The following is a 21,406-nucleotide window of genomic DNA, read 5'->3' as shown; positions in this document are numbered from 1 at the left end:
CTACATACTGAGCCCTTTTGTATTTCCTTCCAGAAATCTTTACAATGTAACACTGTATGGTGCTCTATGAACCTTAGGCATCTTTTAAATTTGTCCATCTGCTCTTGTTATTAGAAAACAGAGAGAAGAAGAGGAGAAAAATGGCTTCAGAACTGAAGCATCCTTATAAGCAGCTGAAAAGAATATTCATAAAGGATTCAGAGATGAGGACAATAACAAATTCCAGGTCATACTTTGAAAGGAACACATCTCAATGATACTGTGGAATATTTCCAATTCTTCAGTTCAGAGGAAGTCTTAGTAAAGGACCTGTATGCTGATTGTACCCTCCATAGCATAAATTATGTGCCTTTTCTAAAATAATTTTCTCCTCCCCCCCCCCCCAAAGACCATTTGGCTGTCTTCTTTGTGCCTGTGTAATTGCAAATAGCCCTGAGTGGCACTTTGTGATGTGCGTAGAAATACTGCTGAGTCTTTATCTACCATCCTGTTTAAGCACTTAAAAAAACACCAAAATGTTCTTACTCTTCAATACTTAAAGGTCGTGTACCATTTCTATGAGTTTGCAATACAGCTGGGTACATGCTCTGGTCACAGATTGGCCAGCGTTAATGAGCACTTTTTGTGGAAAGACTTATAGCATCTTCATAGCATCACTCAGCCAGTGCTGAAGAAATATAAAGCTTGTCTTTATTACTGGTATGTTGGCAAAACAACTACAGTACACCATGATTCAGGGCATCCATGGGGACGGGGGTGGATGGGTCAAAAACATCAAAATGGCAGCTTTGATTGTTTGGTTGCAGCTGCCATTTTGATTTTGTGACTCTAGAATATGCTATAGGTTGGGAGTGCAGAAATGACTTCAGAGGGGACTAACTGTAAGATGAAATCAACCATAAAATATCAACAACAGTCAAGCTTTCAATTATACAGCTGCAGTCACAGAGTCCTTCTGCCTTGGATCTTGATACCTGCATTGGTACTGATCAGGAGTGCTTTGTCGGTGTCCTATTCTGCCCACCTCATTATAAGGCGGAGCTCTGTGGCCTTGTAGTGGGGACGGTGGTACATCTTGGCGGAGAGGTCCTTTGTGCTGAATTACTGGCTGTGGTGGGAAATACTGTGAATACCATAACTCTGTTGCTCTTGGGCCATCTGGTGAATGAAGGTAGTTCCCTTTGGAGGGATGAACTGCAGGCTGGCTTGCAGGAGAGTAGGGAAGATCTCTTTCTTTGTGTGCCATCCGTAGCCCTGTTAAATATTCCATTGGTTCTACAGATCCATGCCTAGGAAAAAAAACAGAAAAGGGAGGGGGAAGCTGTCAGTAAAAAGTCTTGCATTACTTTCATCTAAAATACAGCAATTGTTTTGGGCAAGAAATTCACTTCCACTAATTTACAAAAGTCCCACAGAACAGAAACTGAAGTTCTGGACTGGTAAAACACAAAAGAAGCCAGTGAAAAAGTCCAGCCTCCACATATTGCAGCTTCTTCACAAAAGGTTGGCGCTATTCACGATTTATTTGCAAAACTGTACTGAAAGCACTTTCTTTTTTTGTAAGAAAGTAAAGTCTTTTTAATAAAGCATGTTTGTGTCTTGTCTAGTTTGAAGATATACTAATGAGTTTGGTCTGTATTCCAGCAACCTATAAAGCTCATGTACAATTCACACCTCAAAGCTGATTTGCCCATGTTCTCGCATTAAACATGCCAGTCCATAAACTCTTGAAGGCCCGCAATTAGAAATTCCCATAAAAATATTAAAGATATGAGGAAATAGTATCTGTTTAATGAGCTAGCTGCCAATAACATTTTTCTCTCTATGTGTGCAGCAACCATGTAACCTGTGGGTATATGCATGATCTTGTATATGCTTCTCAACTTGCATTAATTTATATTTGACAAGATTTGGATCATTGGAAAGCTCACACCATGGACTGCCAGGGGAGAGCTGATGATGGGGTCATTCTAAAGGTTTTCTGCCCCAAATTTGGATTTACATTAAAGAGGTATTCTCCCTAAAGCCAGGACAAATGATACGTGGAATAAAAAAGTGTTATATCTAGATGTCAACTCCGACATGATGAAAGTTTGACCTATTAGGAACTGTTCTCTGAAGAGTGAAATGCTTTTTCAGTTACAGAAAGAACTCTGGATGTCTTTGAACTGACTTGCTGACTGCAACATTGAAAAACCAAAAGAGTTCAGGTCTTCGTGCTAGGTTTGTCAGATCTCACATGTCATATTTTCTACTCTTTCATGAACCTCAGACAGTGTTTCAAATGTTGTATTCTTCTGCTAAATTTGTGCAATTCATGTAATTTGTGCAATTATGTTTCATGCATTTGATCCAGTTTGCCAAAGAAAAAAGGGAAGCACTGGAGAATAGCCAAGGGAGAGCTTCTACTAGGAGCAGAGATGCTTAGAAAGCACAAGACAAATCTTTTGCATAAGTAAAAGTGAGAATATTATACTTACAGAATTTTTTTTCTAAAAGAGGCAAGGGAGCTGTAGTGGGTGGGCAAAGATTCAAAGTGAGTATGAAACAGATGGATGGATACACAGAAAGACAGATAATCAGCCTAAATCATATGAAGAACGGTTGCAGGAACTGGGTATGTCTAGTTTAATAGAAAGAAGGACTAGGGGAGACATGATAGCAGTGTTCCAATATCTTAGGGATTGCCACAAAGAAGAGGGAGTCAAGCTATTCTCCAAGGCACCTGAGGGTAAAACAAGAAGCAATGGGTGGAAACTAATCAAGGAGAGAAGCAACTTAGAACTGAGGAGAAACTTCCTGACAGTTAGAACAATTAATCAGTGGAACAGCTTGCCTCCAGAAGTTGTGAATGCCCCAACACTGGAAGTCTTTAAGAAGATGTTGGATAGCTATTTGTCTGAAACGGTATAGGGTTTCCTGCCTAGGCAAGGGGTTGGACTAGAAGTCCTCCAAGGTCCCTTCCAACTCTACTATTGTATTGTATAAATCAATCAGCTGCAAGATGAAGTGTCTTCACAAACATTATGAACCATAGAGAAAGGATTTTAGTCTTCCTAGAGAATGACACCAATTATCCCAAATCACCATCACTTCCATACCTAAAAGGTAGGCCAAAATTTGGGTCTTCTCATTTTTAGTGCAGTACTTTAACCGATGCATCACATTGTCTTATGCAACACACACACACACACACAACCAGAATTATTTTATGTTTCTTCTTAAACTAGGAAGGAAGAGAGTTTGTATGTAGTTACTTATATTAAGTAATTTGTGGTCTTTTACTTGATGCAAAGACCATGCATTGTTAGAGTTCCATCTGGATTAAAAAAAACTATTAGTTCAAGTCATCTAGAACGTTGGGCTACAAAGTCATTCAAAGGAGAGCTCTACTTCTCCTTTCTAGAAAAGTGGCAGAAATATTGAGTCTCTGTTGGTAGTTTAGAATTAGCTTAAAATGGTTCTTCGATCTGGCTTTCTTGACAGGTGTGCAGATGGAATGTATATTTCCTTTTTTTTTTGGTTTTGTTTTTTGCTTTGTCAGCCACAGCCATCTTGATAAAGACGGAACTTGTCAGTCACGTCTTAGCTAACTCCGTCTTAGATTACTGTCACATGAAATGTGCTCCCCAAGAGAGCAGGCTTGTCATCCATGTCTTTTCAATGCTACGCTGACAATCTTATCTCAGATGTTTCTATAGTGCTATTATCCCTATGATGTTGGCTGCCTGCATTATATTGGAACAGAATATTTTAATGACTTTTCTGTACTATTTATTAATTATACATATTTTTTTTAAATTATTTCAGTAACTTTGTGATATGCTCAAAAAATTCAGCAGATGTACAACCTTAACTCAGCAGATATAATCTACAAGTCAATCAATGCAGTCAGAAATTACTCAGAAACTGTAATTAGTTCAAAAGTTGCAGTTTAGTTGCTGCTGTGAACTAAGCATTTTGGCAAACTATAACAACAGAGCACATCCAAATTTAGAGCAGAGAGACCTAATCTTGACCAACAAACAAATCAATAAACAAGCAAGATATTGGTTAGCTAGCAACTTAATTCAGAGTGATAAATAAAGGAAAGAAAGAACATATGCGCACAATGCATGTAGTCCTTGACTTAAACAATTTGTTTAATGACCATACAAAGTTAGAATGGCACTGAAAAAAGTGACCATTTCTCACACTTACAATTGTTGCAGGATCTCCATAGGCATGTGAAAACGTGTTTAAAATTCAGATGTTTGGCCATATTTATGATGGTTGCTATTTCTCAGGGTTATGTGATCACCTTTTATAATCTTCTGACAAGCAAAGTCAATGGGGAAGCCAGATTCACTTTGCAACCCTGTTACTAACTTAACAAGTGGAGTGATTTACATTACAACTGTGGCAAGAAAGGTCATCCATAAAAGGGGATAAAATTCACTTAAGAGCAAGGACCACCTGTAGTCCCTTCTTGGTCCAATGCTACTTTCAATCGTAAAGTAAGTATCCCAGATTGGGGGATGGAAAGAGAACCGATTGTCTTGAAATGTGGTTGCAGTAGTGCAGGTGGCAGCAGTAGCTCCCAGAACACATGTTGGCTTGTAGTCCATTCAGCATCTCTGAGGGTGGCTTTAGAACTTCAGCACTTGGTCTGGAGTCTCTCACAGCAAACAGGGAGGGACTGTCTTTTATAATGTTCTGTTTTTAAAGTGAAGAATCTCATGGGAGAACAGGAGCCCTGAAAGTCCAAGGCCTGGAATTTTTCCTCTCTCTCTTTCCACTTTAAACAGGAAACATTTGCACTAAGCAATTCCAGTGGGAGAACGCAGGTTCACTTCAAGGCAGATAATGTTTGATTGTTGCTTATGTTTGGTGATTTATCCTATGGGCTTAAATGAGTCCGGCAGGAAGAAAAAACACATTATGTTTCATGTCATGTAAAACAATGCTTGGTGAGTCTGGAGCAGAGCACAGACACGAATCACTAGACAAATAAGATGAGGGTCAGAAATGTGCAATTTCAGATAAGAGTAGAATGATCAGCAATTTGCTTCTTCTTTTTTAAGTTATTATTTTGGCATGCCAGAACATGGCATTTAAAAGTGCTGAGCAACAAAAGTAGGTTATCATGGTTTTAACCCAGAGTGGTTAGTGCAGGAAGCTGGAGCAATTTCATATACTCATAGAGTCTTAGCAAGTAGGGAAGATTATGAGATCTTGTAACTATATGAATGAAGCATTAAATGTTGCCTCACTTTTTGATGAAATGAACTAAGCAACAAAATAGACTGAAACTAGACGGAATATCCACAGGATGAATCTTGTACTCCTTTTTTTGAAGGGCTTTATCTAAAATGTAGTGAGAGTCTGAATATCCAGAATGATCTGTCTGAAACAACAAATGTAGCTACTTCAGCTAATTTGAGTAAAATGAAGTTCTCTTAATTTTGTTGGACTGACAATATTGATATTATTTTCTTTGCTTTGCTCCCCCCCCCTTTTTTTTTGGTAGAAGATGATGGCATTAGGGTAATTTTAGCTGGTCTAAAAAAAGTAGAGATAGTTATAGAATAAGACAAATAAGACAGAAATACACATATTGGCCCTAATTGAAGTCAGTTGACTAATCCAGAGAAGAAGTAGAAAAAATGTTGCTAAAACAAACCTAGAGTTTGTTGTGTTAAGAAGTGATTTACAGAAGTTACTTTGATGGACTGTTTTGAATGCAGACTGTAGAAAAAGGGAAAAAGGATTTTAATTAGGGTGTTTTTGAAATAAACATGCAGAGTGTTATTTCTCTTACTCTTGGGGAGAGATGAAGCACTACTCAGGATATTAACCCTCTTCTATCCTCCCTAACATATGCATGTATGTATGTACTAATTAGAGGACTAATTTTTTAAAAGGTGGTTAGAAGGAATAGTGAAAATTATTGCAAGAGTTCTAAAGATTTTGAAATCTTGCCAAGGCAGCCCCCAACAGCCACAACTGGGCTAATGTATATGTTTGCATTGAAATATAATTCTTTTTTGTGTAAAATTGTGAATATAGAAATTAAGCTGATGTTTCCAAAAATGTCACAAAATCACGTTGATGCTGAAATGGGCTTCTGTTCAAATATGCAGTCTGTAGTTGTCATTTGTTTTCAAGTTGTGCATTTTCTTTTCTTATTAATGGTGGACAGCAGTGTGGAAGGGTTGAGGAAAGTGCACATAATATCAAGACACGAAAAAAGTGGGGCTGTCACCTTAGCATGGAAAGCAGAGCAATATCTGTGAGAGATTTATTTTTATTACGTTTTATTTTTATTACATTTTATTTTTATATACATTTTATTTATCTGATAAAGGAAAAATAAGGAGAGAGCCTGATAAAAGTGTATAGCTACAGAAATATAAACATACTTATGTTTATACTCACCTTTACTTGACTTTACACAATGCCTTACTTGTTGCTACTTTTCCTAAAGAAACAACACACGTACAGACTGAGAATTCACTTAAGTGTGCCTTACTTTTCCCTTTCCAAACATAAGGAAAAACAATACTGCTTTTTCACTTTGCAAAAACGGCTATCTCCAAGGAGGTCCTAATGAATTTGATTCTTGGCTCTTATTATTTTTGTTGACTCCTGCAGGCCCCAGAGTTCAGAAGCCCGGTTCATGCCTCCACAGTGACCCATGCTTTAGAGGGTACACAAGTCTCTCAGATCAACAGGGAAGGCAGAAAATCAGTGACCCATGGGATTCATCCAAAATGTCTGCTGCACCTCCAGCCACTCAGAAAACACGTGAGGAACATTCCCCATAAAGGAAAGAATGAGAAGAAAAACTATCCTTAGGCATTCCAACAGGTCACAGAAGATTTAACAATATGGGAAATTTAATAACCCCAAAGAGCAAATGGAAAACTGATGCAGTCTCCAGTGGACATAATTTTGTCAATTAGATCAGCTGCCCATATCACCTGGCAATGCGAAGCAAGGTAACAGTGATATTAACCTGGCAGGCAAAGTGGCAGGTGAAGTTGTTGAAACTGAGCAACTATTGCAAGAGTGTAAAGGCAAAGATACTCATATGTGTTAGTCTCCCAGGCTCTTGGCATTTCCCTTGCTTCTAGTGGATAAACAAGTATGATCCTTTGTACATGCAACAAGGACATGTGACCAGAAATTCCACAGATGTATGTCCTCCTAAAGCACTAGAACAAATAGGGGAAAATAAATGAATGCGAGCATAGTCTTATGCCTTTAAGTTTTTGGCTCTTTCCCCTAGGTACATATGTTTAGGACCTTCCCTTCCCTTCCATGAATAGAGGGGAACTATCTGAATAGAGAGACCCTCTATCTGGGGAAACTCTGCATGGGCTGAGGATCTTGGTTTTCTAAAACCCTTGTTTATGTGGAGGAGCTCAATTGATACAGGAAGTTTTCCACTGAAAACAGCTCAATCTCTACAGTTGGAGGGACACAGGAGGAGGCCAGGCTAATCAACTCATCCTGCCTTTGTTGAAAGGATAGCTCTGGCTTTCTCCCATTTCTTGTCTCTTTTCAGCTTCTTGCTTTTATTATATGTTCCGCACAGGCACACACACACTCCTTTTGTTCACTTCCAACAACATCTTTTCTTACGCATACTCAACCCCAAGAGGAGAGCAGGGATAGAGTGTCCCTCCTCATCTCCTTGAATGCCTCTTTCCAGCTACTTGCTTTCATTATCTCTACCTCCTGCTTATTTGCTCACTTTTAAGAGCATCTTCCTCTAATAATATATTCTTGTCAAAGATAAATACAGCCATTAACAAGGAAATAGTAAATAAATACCTTTTTCTTCTTTCAGGTTAATATGTGACTAACTAAAAAAGTGTGCCCATTCAAATTTTCAGAAAATTAGTCTTGTTCAAGGTCTTGAAAATGAAGAGGAAAACAAAACAAAACATGGTTTTTGCATGGTACTGGATGTTAGCAATAAGAACCAGTCTTCCAGAAAGTGCATCTCAACTGTATCTTCTCAAACTATATATTTCAAATGCTTAAAAGTCATAAAAAAGCAATCAAGTTAAAATGATAAGGTACGATTTTAACCCAGGCTACAGAATTCAAAAATAATGTTGTGCTTGTTCTGCTTTTGATATATTCATTACTGTACAAAAACCAATCATTTGAACTGGGTCACTTCCCAAAGGTTCAAAATCAGAACTAGCAAGAGCATATAAAACAGAATCATTAGAAAAATAGCAAGGAATTTTAGAATATTCGTACCTGAATATTCAGGTTTAGGAGTTAAAAATAAGTTATTCCCAATAACTTATAAATAAGTTACAAATAAGTTATTCCCAATTTACTGCTGGTAGCAGAAAAAGTTTGGTCCTTGGGTGGGCTTAGCTCAAAGCCATATCATGGAGTCATGCTGTGGATTGCATTACTCTCATGCTCAGGCCTCCATTTTTAAAAGGGAAAACCTGAGATAATCTCACCAAAGATTATGAAACACATTGTAAACTACGGATGCTCCAGAAATAATGAACTTCATAGTTCAGTTAAGCCCCATTTCATCATTTCTCTTTAGTAAACTTAAAAGAAAATAGACCTCTAACCAGGCGCAAGATTGCAGGTGTCTTTGAGACACCTTTTCCTTTATCTTTATCACTAGACTGAGGTGTGATTTGGAATTTCTAATGCAATTTTGAATCCTTTAATTCCATAGTCACATTGTTCAGAATTCTTTTATTCATGTGTTTATTCTTGATGTAAATATATGCTATCTCACAGCTTCTAATCTAATGTCAAAACTACAGTATTTCAAATCATAGAATAAGGCCTATAGTATTTCTTTTACCTGAGATAACAGTTGCCAGTGGTACAGAACTTGACTCTCAGTGTAGAGAAAGTCTGAATCATACAAGCCCTTGCCTGCAGCCCAGAAACAGATTTACACCCTTAATGAGAACCATACCGCAGAGAACTCCTGTGCAAAATCCAGCACTCTGCCAGTGCTGATTCCAATAGTGGAATAGACACTGAGCTTCATTATATGCTTTGCAAAAGTGCTACGTAAGAGGTATATGCTAAGGACATGAGGGAACAATTCCAATCTTACTCTTTGGGAGCCTTGGGAGCACAGAAATGTTGGGGGCAGGAGGCAGACCGTACGTTCCCAGAGATCTTCCATAAGACCTTAACAACTTGCAGGTGTCTGGATATAAGTAAGTGTTTTCAAAGAGAACTCTGTCATTATAATTTTGATGGGGAGGAATATGTTCAATCCAACAAGTTTAGTTCTTCTCTATTACAAATAACCAAACAGCAGCATAATACAAAGTCAAGAGATGGTTCCTTTCGAAACCCAAGCCCAAAGGATCTTAGGCAAAGTATTGCACAAATCTCTGATGTCCTCAGCACTTACTATTTGGAGCGTATTGCTCCCAACAATCTGGGCCCTCATTTTACTGACCTCGGAAGGATGGAAGGCTGAATCAGCCTTGAGGTGGTCAGGATCGAACTCCTGGCAGTGGGCAGAGTTAGACTGCAAAGCTTCATTCTAACCACTGTGCCACCAGGGCTCTTTCTGTTCATTTGTAAGACTCTTGATCATTTTTTCTGATCATTTGCTAGTAAGGAACCAGGTAGAGAGTTTGAAAGCAGAATCATCCAAGATAAATTGTGGTCAGGAAATTGGACCTGTATACAGGAACATTTCTACATGCATAAAGTTTATTAGATTAGATGTGCGTATGTGCACAACTGTACTTTTCTAGGGCCAAACTTATCCGCTACAGTTTATTGAAATCAATTTGGAAATCTTTAGAATAGGCTGGCTTCTTCTCAAATGTCCTTGGTTTAGTAATTTTAAAATAACATTTGGAGAAGAGGGCCATGCTTTTCACATTTAGAAACATCGGGGTCCCAAATTGCTAAAGGAAAACATAGATGCTAAAAGGAAACACATTCTGCTTGTTACGGCTGATGTCCATGAAAGACTCTTGCACTTCATGGTACAAAGCAGATGTTTAGTAACTGCCATCCAATACTTGCACATGCCACACACAGACTATTTATGAGTTGCTCTTGTAAAGGTGCTGTCTCCTCCTATTCTTTATCAACAATGTGTGGCTACAAAAATCAGACAATGTAAACTCTTACCATCATGGCCTCTCCTGCAGCACATGCCATGCACTAGGGGCTGTTTGTATTTCGAGAAGTCTGTTTGGAATTCCTGCCGTGTCAGATTTCCAGTTTCTAGACCTCACATGCAGCACTGCCGCTAAGCAGGATTAGCAGGCTACTAGGCAACATTATATATTACAGGGTTCTGATTTCTTTAGGCTTTACAGAAGAGATCATTTAGTGACTTAAGATGCTGATTGGAGAACAAATGTAGCAAAATAAAAGGCTTCACACACTTTTCTTTGCATCAGTCTAAAAAAAACCTACACAAGTTCCTTCACTATGCCTCCACAGTGCATCCACTTATCCACAATTTGGATAAGGCCATTTTAAAAGAAAAATGAAGAAGATAAGTTGGGCTAGCTTATCTTCTCCTTTGTGCTACTGCAGTTAGGTCCAATTTCACTCACAATCCAGACATGATAGAGTGAAAAAAGTGGGTGAGAAATGGGGGTTGCTGCTCTGATTCAAACTATTTTCCTATCTAACCTACAGAAATACAGTGCATGATGCTGGCAATACTGCTTCCACTGAACTCTTGGGGGATAGTTGATGTCTGATTAGAAGCCTTGAAATGCAAAGCTGAACCTCTACTAACAACTTGTGATAGGAACAACTGTCAAACAAAATAACTCAGCCTGATTGCTTTAAGTAGTGAAATCATTCAATTAGAAAAGTTAGTAGTAGCAAACTTCAGTACACAGTCAGACTATTTTCTGTGTAGAAGAAAGAAGGCTTACTATTAGTTTTTATTATTCTTTTTCAATAATGTCTTTGTTGCCATGTCTAGTTTAGTTAGCTTCTTTCCAAGTTTCTCTCTTCCTATTTTCACAACAACAACAACAACAACAACAACAACAACAACAACAGAGTTATTGGCAAACTCAGAGTTGGGCTGAGAGAAAGTGGCCCGCCCCAAATCCCCCAGCTGGCTTTCATGCTTAAGGCAAGACTAGAATTTATAATCTCCTGGTTTCTATCTATGGATTTAACAACTAGACCGAACTGGCTCCGTTATTAGGGTTGTAAATTTTTTAATTTACTTGCAGAAAATGTGAGATGTTTTAAAAATAAGGGAAATAGAAATGATAAAAAGAGAGTGTTAGAGTACTTGCCAGCTACTGTAGAGATGAAATGTAAAAAATAACACTGAACTGGGTTTTTCAATGAACATAGAACACAGAATCAGTTGTTAAAAACAAAATGAGCAAAAAATATCCCATAATGCTCTCCATATGTGTTTGGAATTATATCCCATTAAACAAAGCATGTTATCCTTTAGTTTGCATCCAAACTAAAATATTAGTTTGGCTGCGAATTAATCAATGAATGCACTAAAAATATAATAAATACTTGAATGAAATGAAGCTCAGAATGTTCAAAATAGAAACATCTTCTTTAAGTCTAACAGCTCTTCCTTTGCTTAACCTGGGCATTTTAGAGCTAGCCATGATAACAGGCTATTAGGTGGCTATTAAGTACATTGAAAATAAAAAGCAAATTACATGAATGGTCCAATAGATTTTGGAATAAGCTACAAGGGAAAGTGACTATTGTCTGCCTAGATTTCTTTACATACTGACAATCTTGGGCAATGCTGGCCTCCTTTCTACGATTCCTCTTCGGAATTAAATAACTTATTGAAAAACATGCTGCTATTTTGTGACCTTTTCAAAAGCAAAAGGAGCTACAGCCTAATGTAATGACTAGCTACTTAAATTAACAACATATGTTTTACTATATGCTGTACATTGTTTAATACAACATAATACCATGATTGTCATTAACCTCTTGGCATCAGAAATTCTTTTTTCCATGCCAAGTAATCCTGACTTTTGTGTTGCAATCCTTTTGACCAGGTGTAGAATGTGGGTTCATTCTTTCTCTTTGTTCCTCGAATTCATATGAGCTGAGTTCTTTATGTTAACAAAAAGCATTTAGCCCTGTGGAAAGAGAGACTTGTATTTTACTGAATTAACCTTTCAGATCAATCTAGAGGTGGACTATTGGAGAATTCCTAGGTGAAGGAAACAAAATTTCCACCTTGGAATAGCAAAAAGAATCAAACCATAGCAGCGATCCTGTCCCAACAGATTGTTGGCTTGAATTATGCACTTTGTTCAAAGATGGAGAAAATGCTTGGTATTATTGAGAGGCAACCAATTCTTAGTAGCAAGAGATTGAAATAAGGTCTGGTATCTCATATTTAGTTCTAAGCAGCTGCAGTCAGTGACAAGCTGTTAGAATTTGGGTATCCTGGTTTACTTATTTCCCCAGCTGTCATCCCACACTATTTTTCTTCATGGAAAAAGAAATTTGCATGATCCTAATGAAATCTAAATACAATAAGCAAATATATAAATGGAAAAGGTACAGTCCTAGAAAGAGCAAACTGGAGTCCAGCTTGCATCAGATGTGTGATTAATATTAATGAGGCACTTGATATCAGAAACTAAGAAGAACAGGTCTGAAGGTGAGCTTGTTAGTAGCTGGCAAGATTAAGCCTTGTTAGTGCATTTAAAAGAAGATTCTCTGATATTCTCTAATGAAAGTATCTTTCTCTAGCATGTATTGAGATAGCCAGCAATACTGGCTATAAGGAGAAGGGGTGTGCTCCAGATGAGCTACATATTTAAAAACTGCTCTTTTTGCTAGTGCTTTCCCTACAGTGTAGAAATTTTTAACAGAGTATGTAAAACAAGTTCACATATAAAAATACATTTTAATCAGTTCCTATTTTGTACATGAAAAATCAGCTGCACTTTTAAAAGAATTTTCCACAAATAATAGAAGCCATTAGCAGATCTCCTTAAGTTGTAACAAGTGGTACAGAAGATTCTAGCTATTTAAATGTTGGATTATTATTATTATTTTTATTCACATACAGCCTGATTTTTAGAAGATGGATAAAATACTATAAAAGGTTATTAATATACTACATAACATTTTAAAATTATCTTTTATTTTAATTAGAGCATTCATTGGTGTTTCCTCATCAGTGCTCATCTGCCCTATCATTCTGCAATTATACAGAAAGTTTGACTGAACTCAGAAGAGGTGGTTTCTTAGAAATTTCCCTCAATTTTAGACTTTAATTTCCAAATATAATAATTCAAGCACATTTGCTAAAACATCTTTATTTCTTGTCATTCCTAAACGCTCAAAACAAAGTTCACCGTCTTTTGTTTAAAATATTTTTGTCTTTTCATTTATTAGACATTGCAATGTGTATGCTTACCTATAGTTTTTTTTAAATATAACAGAAATAATGGATCATTATTTCTATTTCCTCTACTGGGTGTATTCGTTCATTTAAAACCTGTTTAATTCTTCCTGCCATAATTGCTGCAAATATTTTATAATTGGAGTTTAGTAATGAAACTTGATTTTATATTATGGCCCACCATCTTATTGTTATTTTCCCAATTTTGGAATTCTCCTTCTAGTTATCCACATTCTCCAAATTCCAGAAAAAGCTGTTCCAGTGAATATTTGTAGCAAATGCTACAGGAAACAGACATCATCTGTCACCTTTGCAACTTGCTTTGGCCCTACTTGAACCAAGGATCTCTTCAAAAAGAGGAAAAAATCCAGAGCTTGAATATGTGAAAAGATGATGATGATGATGATAATTTCTCACAAAGTTAATGTTCAGATAGTACATTGGAAGTCAGGATGGGAGGCACCTATTTACATTTCATAATTGATAAGTTTATGGATCTTAATTTGCAGTTTGTTAAAAAAAACACCAAACTGCAATCATTAGCAATGATAAATTGGTCTTGATGACAAATACCAACTATCAATAGTACATGATTGGTATATTTAGGTTCTCCTTGGTCACCAGTATTCATCTGTGCTAAGCAGAGAGTACAACTGGATGTTTCCTGCTTTCCTACATCTATCAAAGAGTTAACTTCAGACTGCTGCATGGTTGAAATGTAAATGCAACTCACCAAGTAAACAGAAAATTTGAGTATTGAGAGAACCTTGTAATACTCCTCCAAATATTGCTGGCTAACAATATGATCTGAAGAAAAGTTGTGTTTGTATGCATTTTTACAGGCAATCATGCTGTGGATTGATCTTTCTGCTGATATCCACACACATCCTCTCTCTCTTCCTTTCCACGCTTTCTTCCTTTCCACTTTTCCTTTGAGGAAGATTAATAGAATTCCTCACCATTCTTCCTTCCTCTTTCTTTTTTTGATGAGAAGCATGTATCCCTTCTCTGAATTTTGCATTGTGCCGTGGTGACTATAAAAGGTTAGGAAATTTAGGGGATGGGCATAGCCATTCAAGGGAAAGTACATTTAAATAATGTATTATTGTAATTACTTGATGATGTAGTGATATACTACTTTTGGTGATGTACCTGTAGTTGTTCACTGGATGCTTAAGATATAATCCCCCCACCCCCGGAATCTCCGTTAGCTAATTTAAGCCATTTTTGACATAGGGATGGAAATTTTATCCTTAGCAAAAGATCTTGGAATGATAAAATTGGTAGTGTGCATGTGTTTCTTAGTATGTTTTGAATGCTAAACCCATCAAAAGCACAAGAAGCACTAATCCTAATTAGTGGGAATGCTAATAAAAGAATTTCATGTCACACTGTTGATGTGCTGTTCTTAATTACAATTTCTCATTCTTTTTCATGATTAAAGATGACTTTGTTCTAAAAAGTGCAAGTACCATCTCTCCTAGAAATGAACTTTTTCCCACTTGTGTTCCTGATTAAAAGTGATTGATCAGACCATATTATTTGAGTGATATTTAAACTTCATTGATTATGTATTTGTTTATGGGCTCAGTTTAAAACACTGGCCCTTATTGTTAAAGGTTCTAAGTAGGATTCTTTGAGGATTACTGAAATAAATAAAATAGAGAGAACTTTGACTGGATTGTATGGTTTTTATTAACCTGGCTGTATAATATAATTTCCCCTTTTAACATTTCATAAATTCTGCATTTAATTATTCCCAAATTTTTAAAATAAATTAATTCAACACTCCATTATTTGTACATTTGCACAATGCATTTGATTTATTTCAAGATGATCTGTCTATTGCATAAACCCTCCCACCACCTAGCACTCCAGACGGCATTGCCAACTTTTGACAATAAAATGTCCACAGTTTGTCGTCATGATTTTAGTTTATTTGGGAGATGGTGGTTAAACCCTGGCTTTCCATTTCTAAACCTACTCCCTGCCAGCCCTTAGTAAAGCAAAAGAATATGATTGGTGTTCTCATAATGCTTCCATGCAGCTTTCTGCAGCCCTTCGAAAAATGGGAGGGTGAGTTGTGATCATCAAGTTTCCACAGGTTGTCCATTACTATATGAAGTGAAGAAGATATACGAATCAATTCAGAAGTAGAGAGGGCTTATTCCCAGATAAATCAAAATAGCAGTCTTAATGAGTAACATGATAGAATTAGAGTACTTCTATGAAACTGAGTAAACAGAGTTCTGAACTCTTTTTAAATGATTCACTTAACTTTCAGATGCTTCTGTACTGTGTACATGATGTTCATTAAACTCAAGCTACTGTGACCAAATGAAGTGTAATATATAGCTGTTTCAATGTGCAAACTATTTCAGTGTAGTATCTGTTATACGTATAGAGCAATATTCTCTAATGCAAGTGAGAAATGCCTCTGCACAAACAAAAGAGGGTAATATGTCCTTAAACTGACATCTCTCACAATTTATAGAATACTGTTAAGTTTTATTTATTTAATTTATATACAGTAGCTGCCCTTCTAACAAGCAAGTGATTCTAGGTAAAGTGCAATAAAACTAAAACAATAAATATTTAAAATCATTAATAATTATTGAACATTAAAAAACTATAAAAACAGCTAAAACAAAATTAATAGGCCAAGGGGTGTTAAAAGTAATAGAGTCACTCATCTGTTCACTAGTCTCCTGGGTCCTCAGGACTGCTGGCATAACCAGATCTTAAGGGACCTTTGCAAGCCTAGAAGCAACGAGACCAGCCTTACCCAGGGGAGAGGTAAGTTTCCACAGCGTAGGGGCCACTACCTGAGGTTCACCAAATATAGCAGCCTAGACAACAAAATCCATAACATACCCATCTATTAGACTTGGTGAGAAAGGAGGATGAAGTTTAGAAAGCCTTATTAGTTTGGGGGATACAATAGGAGCAGGAGCAGGACATTGAAAAGCTACCTCGGTCCACGTAAAGTTTCACTCAGGATGGCATGGATTCACCCTTTCCCCTAATATGCAACCTGATGCTCACCTAAAGCAAACAGAATGGCCAATCATAGCACAAGTAGTCAAAAGAGTATAAATAGTATTTTAAAACCAAATACATGCTTTAAAAATCACAGGTGGGAAAATTGGAGTGTGTTGTCTTTAGAAAAGTGTTTAAAAATCTTCAGTTGTTAATATGAACTTATTTTTGTTCTTGCCAAGAAGTTATTAGTCTAGGCTCCAGTCTCTGAGGTTTTCCCCCCCTTCTGTAAGGTAGCCACATAAAATGAACAAAAAGAAATATCTTAATTTTTTTAAAAAATCAATACATTAGCTATCCCCAAATAATTGTTGCTGTTACTAAAATTTTATTATAGGTAGCATACTACCTATTTATTTTACAAAGTGTGGATCAGCAAAACATGAATCTTGATGAAAACTGGAAATAAATCTACTTTTTCCTCATTCATGAATACAGCCAAGCAAAAGACATAACTAGACATACAATGTCCATAATTCTTCTTCCTTTTCGATCAGCAAATATCAATGAACAGTAATGATATATTATTGTAATATTATATTGTGCATACCTTCCCCTAAATATTTTTTCAGTAGGTATTAATGCAATTGGAATTAATACTCTAAAACTCTTATGCAATAGTTTAATGTTGAAGCATCTGATTAATAAAATTGCTTATCTATGAAATATTTTGTATTTTATGTACAAGGGGGTGTGATGGCTTAGCGATTAAAGATTTGTCAGCTGGAAAGTTGACAGTCCAGGTTTGAGACCTGAATGCTGGGTGATGGGGTGAACTCCCATTACTTGCCCCATTTAGCAGTTCTAAAATATGCAAATGGGAATAGATTAATAGGTACCATTTCAGTGGGAAGACAACAATGATCCATATTCCTTTGGCCAAAAAACAAAGATAAATACTGTGCCCAAAAGTCAGACATGACTGGATAGGGAAACCTTTACTTTTTTATGTACATAATTCTATGTATTGATTACAGTATATCTACCTACATATCTACATTTTATAAATTAATAGTAATATTTAACTAAAAGATAGAACATGAATGAAAGAAATGAACAAGCATAAGCTCTTTTATCTTTGTCTCAAAATAAAACATTGCCATGTCCTGTGTTTTTTAATATTTGGAAGTTGACACTAAATTGTGAAATAAAAATAAAAATAAGGCTTTATAAACGGAAAATTGAGCTGCAAAATGTATACATAAGTCAGAGAATGTAACAAGAGTTAACAGTTCTAAACAATAAGCAAACATCTTCTGAAAAAATAGCAAGTGTTCATTCTGGATTATTAAAAGGTACCATCTGCTTGTTGACAGACGAGAAACAGGATGGTAACGAAACTAAATGGTTGTATAAAGCAGTCTTTGTATGATTCAAACTGATTTTGAAGAAAATCCTCTGTTTTATAGGGTGCATAACCTTAGCAGTCTTAAAATAGCTCAATCCACTGTATTGTTTGTCTTTTAGGAGGGAAAGAGATTCTTTGCATGTAAAAGATCTCTGCAGAATGCTGAAAAAGCTCTCTGGTCTGCTATGCTGAGGAATGACCCAACAGTGAGTTAGATAAGCCACTGTTGTGATTCAGTATCCTCTAAGGTCCCCACCTACTTCAGTTGCACTGCCATGAGACTGCTGTGTCACTTTTATGGCTGGTGAGGAGGAGAATGTAGAGCAAACAGCATTTCTTAAGAACTATTTCCTGCTCTGAAGAATATTCCTATATTGCTTTCCCTCGCCTTTGATTTGTATTTATTGTCAAGTTGCTATTGATCTGCAAGCTAGAACGTCCTATGCTTTATATCTAACAGACACAGTTTTCCTGCTATGGTTGATGGAAAAGTAACCTTGTGAAAAAACAAAAGAACAGACAGAAAACAAAGACAAAAAACAAAACAAAACCAACCCTCATAAAGTATTGTGCTACAAACAAACAAACAAACACGTAGTTTAGATTCTAAGTGCACAATCCTATGATCATAATCTAATTATATAAGTAGAATTAGGAACTTTCTCACCAGCCCTCTCCCAACAGCCCAGGGCTTAACAAAGCTGATTCTACCATTCATAATAAAAGTTTATAGCTTTTGCCAGCTCCACAGCATGTAAGCAAACTCAAGAGCAGTCTTATCTGCCTATCTATCTATAGGACTTATGTGGCTGCCTATCTCACACAATGATTCTAGGAGACTCACGACAATCCATAAAACATTGTTTATAACATGCACTTCCCCCCAGATGCCAGTCCAAATATCCTCCCAGATCAATCCCCCCATCTTAGCGCAATGCTAGTGGGAAACCCCAGGTCTTCATAGTCCTCCAGACAGCTAAAAGGGTAGGGGTATCTCTGATCTCTGTTGGGAAGCTGTTCCAAAGGATTGGGGTAGCCAATGAGAAGGACATTTTCCATCCATTGGCAACATTTAAGGGGAGGGGTCCTGCAGCACACTCACCTTATCTAACCTAGTAGGACAGGCAGATACCCTCAGGTAGAGACGATCCAACAATGGTCTGGGGTCTGTGCCATGTAGGGCTTTAAACGCAATAAACAGCCCTTTCAACTGCTCCCAGAAAGCAACCAGAAGGCAGTGCAGAGGTGTCTTTCGGGTGAACTGCATGTTCCACTGTATTGAAGAGCCAAATGTAGCTCACAGATGGTGTGGAAAAAATGGAAGCTGCTAAACTGTGTTCCACACAAGTTTAGCTCAGAATTTACGGTTCTACTGTTTCACTGTTTTAATGTTACTTCAATGTCTGATTGCTATGTAGTCGGTGTGGATCAAGTCCAGAATTGGCTAATGTCCAATGCTCAGAAACTTATAAATAAAAGTTAGGAGAATCTTGTTTACATTCATCTCAAGGCCTGCAAGTATTTGAGTTCATATAAGAATCTGCCTCCTCCCCCAAAATGGCTTTTCTACTCCAGAATGTCCTGGGTCATACAATAAGGCTTCTTCACCCATTGCAGGTGGGTTCCTCACTCCCTCAAATTTCCCCCCTCTTACCCCACCCCCCAAACCTGTTACCTCAGCTCTCTGACAGATATCCTTAGCAGCTAATGCAGGTCAAGTTCCCAATGGGCTATTTCAGAATGCTCAGAGATCGCTAGATAAATGTAAGATGATCTTTGGGTTTTTTGTGCTGATTCTGTTTTAATGAGCAATGGGAATAATTAAAAGCTGGTGATTCTATATGACCTATTTTTTTCTTATTAGATTTGGGAAGCTATCACATCAAGTGCACAATGTTTGTTTTTCACATTTGTTTCTCACATTTGTTCTCAACTATTTCAATTAAAAAAAGTTCTTTTATACTTGGAAAAGAATACTGTTTCCTCCCAAAATGGAAATTGATAATGTCAAATGCTATCATATAATACGATTGCTGCTGACACTTTGATTCAAGTGAAAAAATAAAAAGGCTGCATTGAGTTTCAACTATGAAATCCTAACTGAGATTACTTGTGCTGGCCAAAATTTGTTTCTTATCTATAGCTTATTTCCCCAGGAAATGCTTCCATTTGATGTCCCATGACAGACTCCAGATTCCTTGGATGCTCGTTGTATCAGGAGTCACTCTGATTCATATGTATTTGATTTCAACTCCACAGATGATGGTATGCCACCGGTCCCTAGAACACAGCCTTAAAAAAAAAAATCCTGCTGAATATGCAGTCCTCATTCTTGGTATGAAATTAACTTTGAAGTGGAACACAACTGGTAGGCAGCTCATTTTCTTCAAGGATAACACCCTCCTTCCTCTCACTTCCGATGGCTGTTATGTCGTGTTGAGAATGTTCTGCTGTTTTTTCAGCTGTTGAAAAGTACCGGATATCAATTACTTGGTGCAGGGAGGATGCCGGCCTGAATAACGGCTATCCATTTAATGTTATTTCTCACTTCCCTGTCAAGGGTTCTGCCATGCAAATGCAGCTTTCCTCCACCACTCTTGGACCAATGCTTCATGACTTCCCCTTCCCTTTTATGACATGGTTTATGGGGGGGGGGGATTAACTCTTTAAAAACTAACATTTACTCAAGAATCACACTGGACTGGGCAGGGTTCAGTCAATCTTCCAGGGCAAAATCAGAAGTGAAAAGCTACATTCATTTTAAAAAGGGGGAAAGTTAATAGTAAATGTTAATTATGTGTAACTGGATAAAATGGCTTTCGTAATTTTCCACAGACAAAAGGAACAGCACAAAATCATATGTTGCAGACGTTATAGACTTTTCAGCTTTTATTAATTCGTACCAATTGTGAGCATTGCTACAACGCCATACACAAGTGCTCTTAACATATTATAGCACAACATTGAAATTACAATTTAAACCAACTGTTTCCCTAAAAATCTGAGAAAAAACCCCAGAAGGTCCTAGTGGAACTCATTGAAGCATTTGAAATTCAAACAACCAAATTGTGTTTTTACTTTTTGTCAACTTTTGCATCAGATCTGATGGTCAGGATGTTGTCCAATCTATTCTGATGATGATTTACCATGTAATCTGGCATTCCATGCTGCTTTTAATCCTTCCCTCCCCTGCACAAAGTCCCTTTTAATATAGATTATTATTTGGGGGGAGGAGAAGACAAGAGCCAGAGTAGTGTAATGATTAAGGCATCAGGTTAGAAATCAGGAGACTGTGAGTTCTAGTCCTCCTTTGGGTACAAAGCCATCTGGGTAATCTTGGACTAGTCACTCTCTCTCAGCCCTTGGAAGCAGGCAAGGACAAACCACTTCTGAAAAATGTTGCCAAGAAACCTTGATTCAGGTTGTCTCCAAGAATCAGACATGATTGAACAGAAGAAGAAAATATTTGGGAAGATCCATTTATTTCACAACTAAATATTAAGCTTCAAAATGAGAATCAACCAGTTGTTAGAAATGTGGCAGAAAGGAAAGCAGAATTGGCATAATAAGGTTGTTGTTACTCGAACAAAATGGTAATTGATTTCCACCTCCTTGTCATAATATATATTAGCTGA

The 21,406-nt window shown here is 37.1% G+C and overlaps 1 protein-coding gene across 1 annotated transcript in view; it reads right to left on the bottom strand.

The window, feature by feature from the left end:
* Nucleotides 1-668: 668 nt before the first annotated feature.
* Nucleotides 669-21,406, bottom strand: part of PARD3B (par-3 family cell polarity regulator beta) — a 532,498-nt gene continuing 511,760 nt past the window's right edge. Inside the window, exon 23 of the mRNA XM_081937857.1 lies at nucleotides 669-1,289. Within this exon, the coding sequence (XP_081793983.1) occupies nucleotides 929-1,289 (361 nt within the window). The 3' untranslated portion in view covers nucleotides 669-928. The remainder of the gene's footprint in view (nucleotides 1,290-21,406) is intronic.

The sequence above is a fragment of the Natrix helvetica genome, assembly GCF_964273705.1.
Source record: "Natrix helvetica genome assembly, chromosome: 1".
NCBI classification, from domain to species: Eukaryota; Metazoa; Chordata; class Lepidosauria; order Squamata; family Natricidae; genus Natrix; species Natrix helvetica.
Note: the sequence above shows the minus strand (reverse complement) of the source record. Positions and strands in the feature narration are given on the sequence as shown.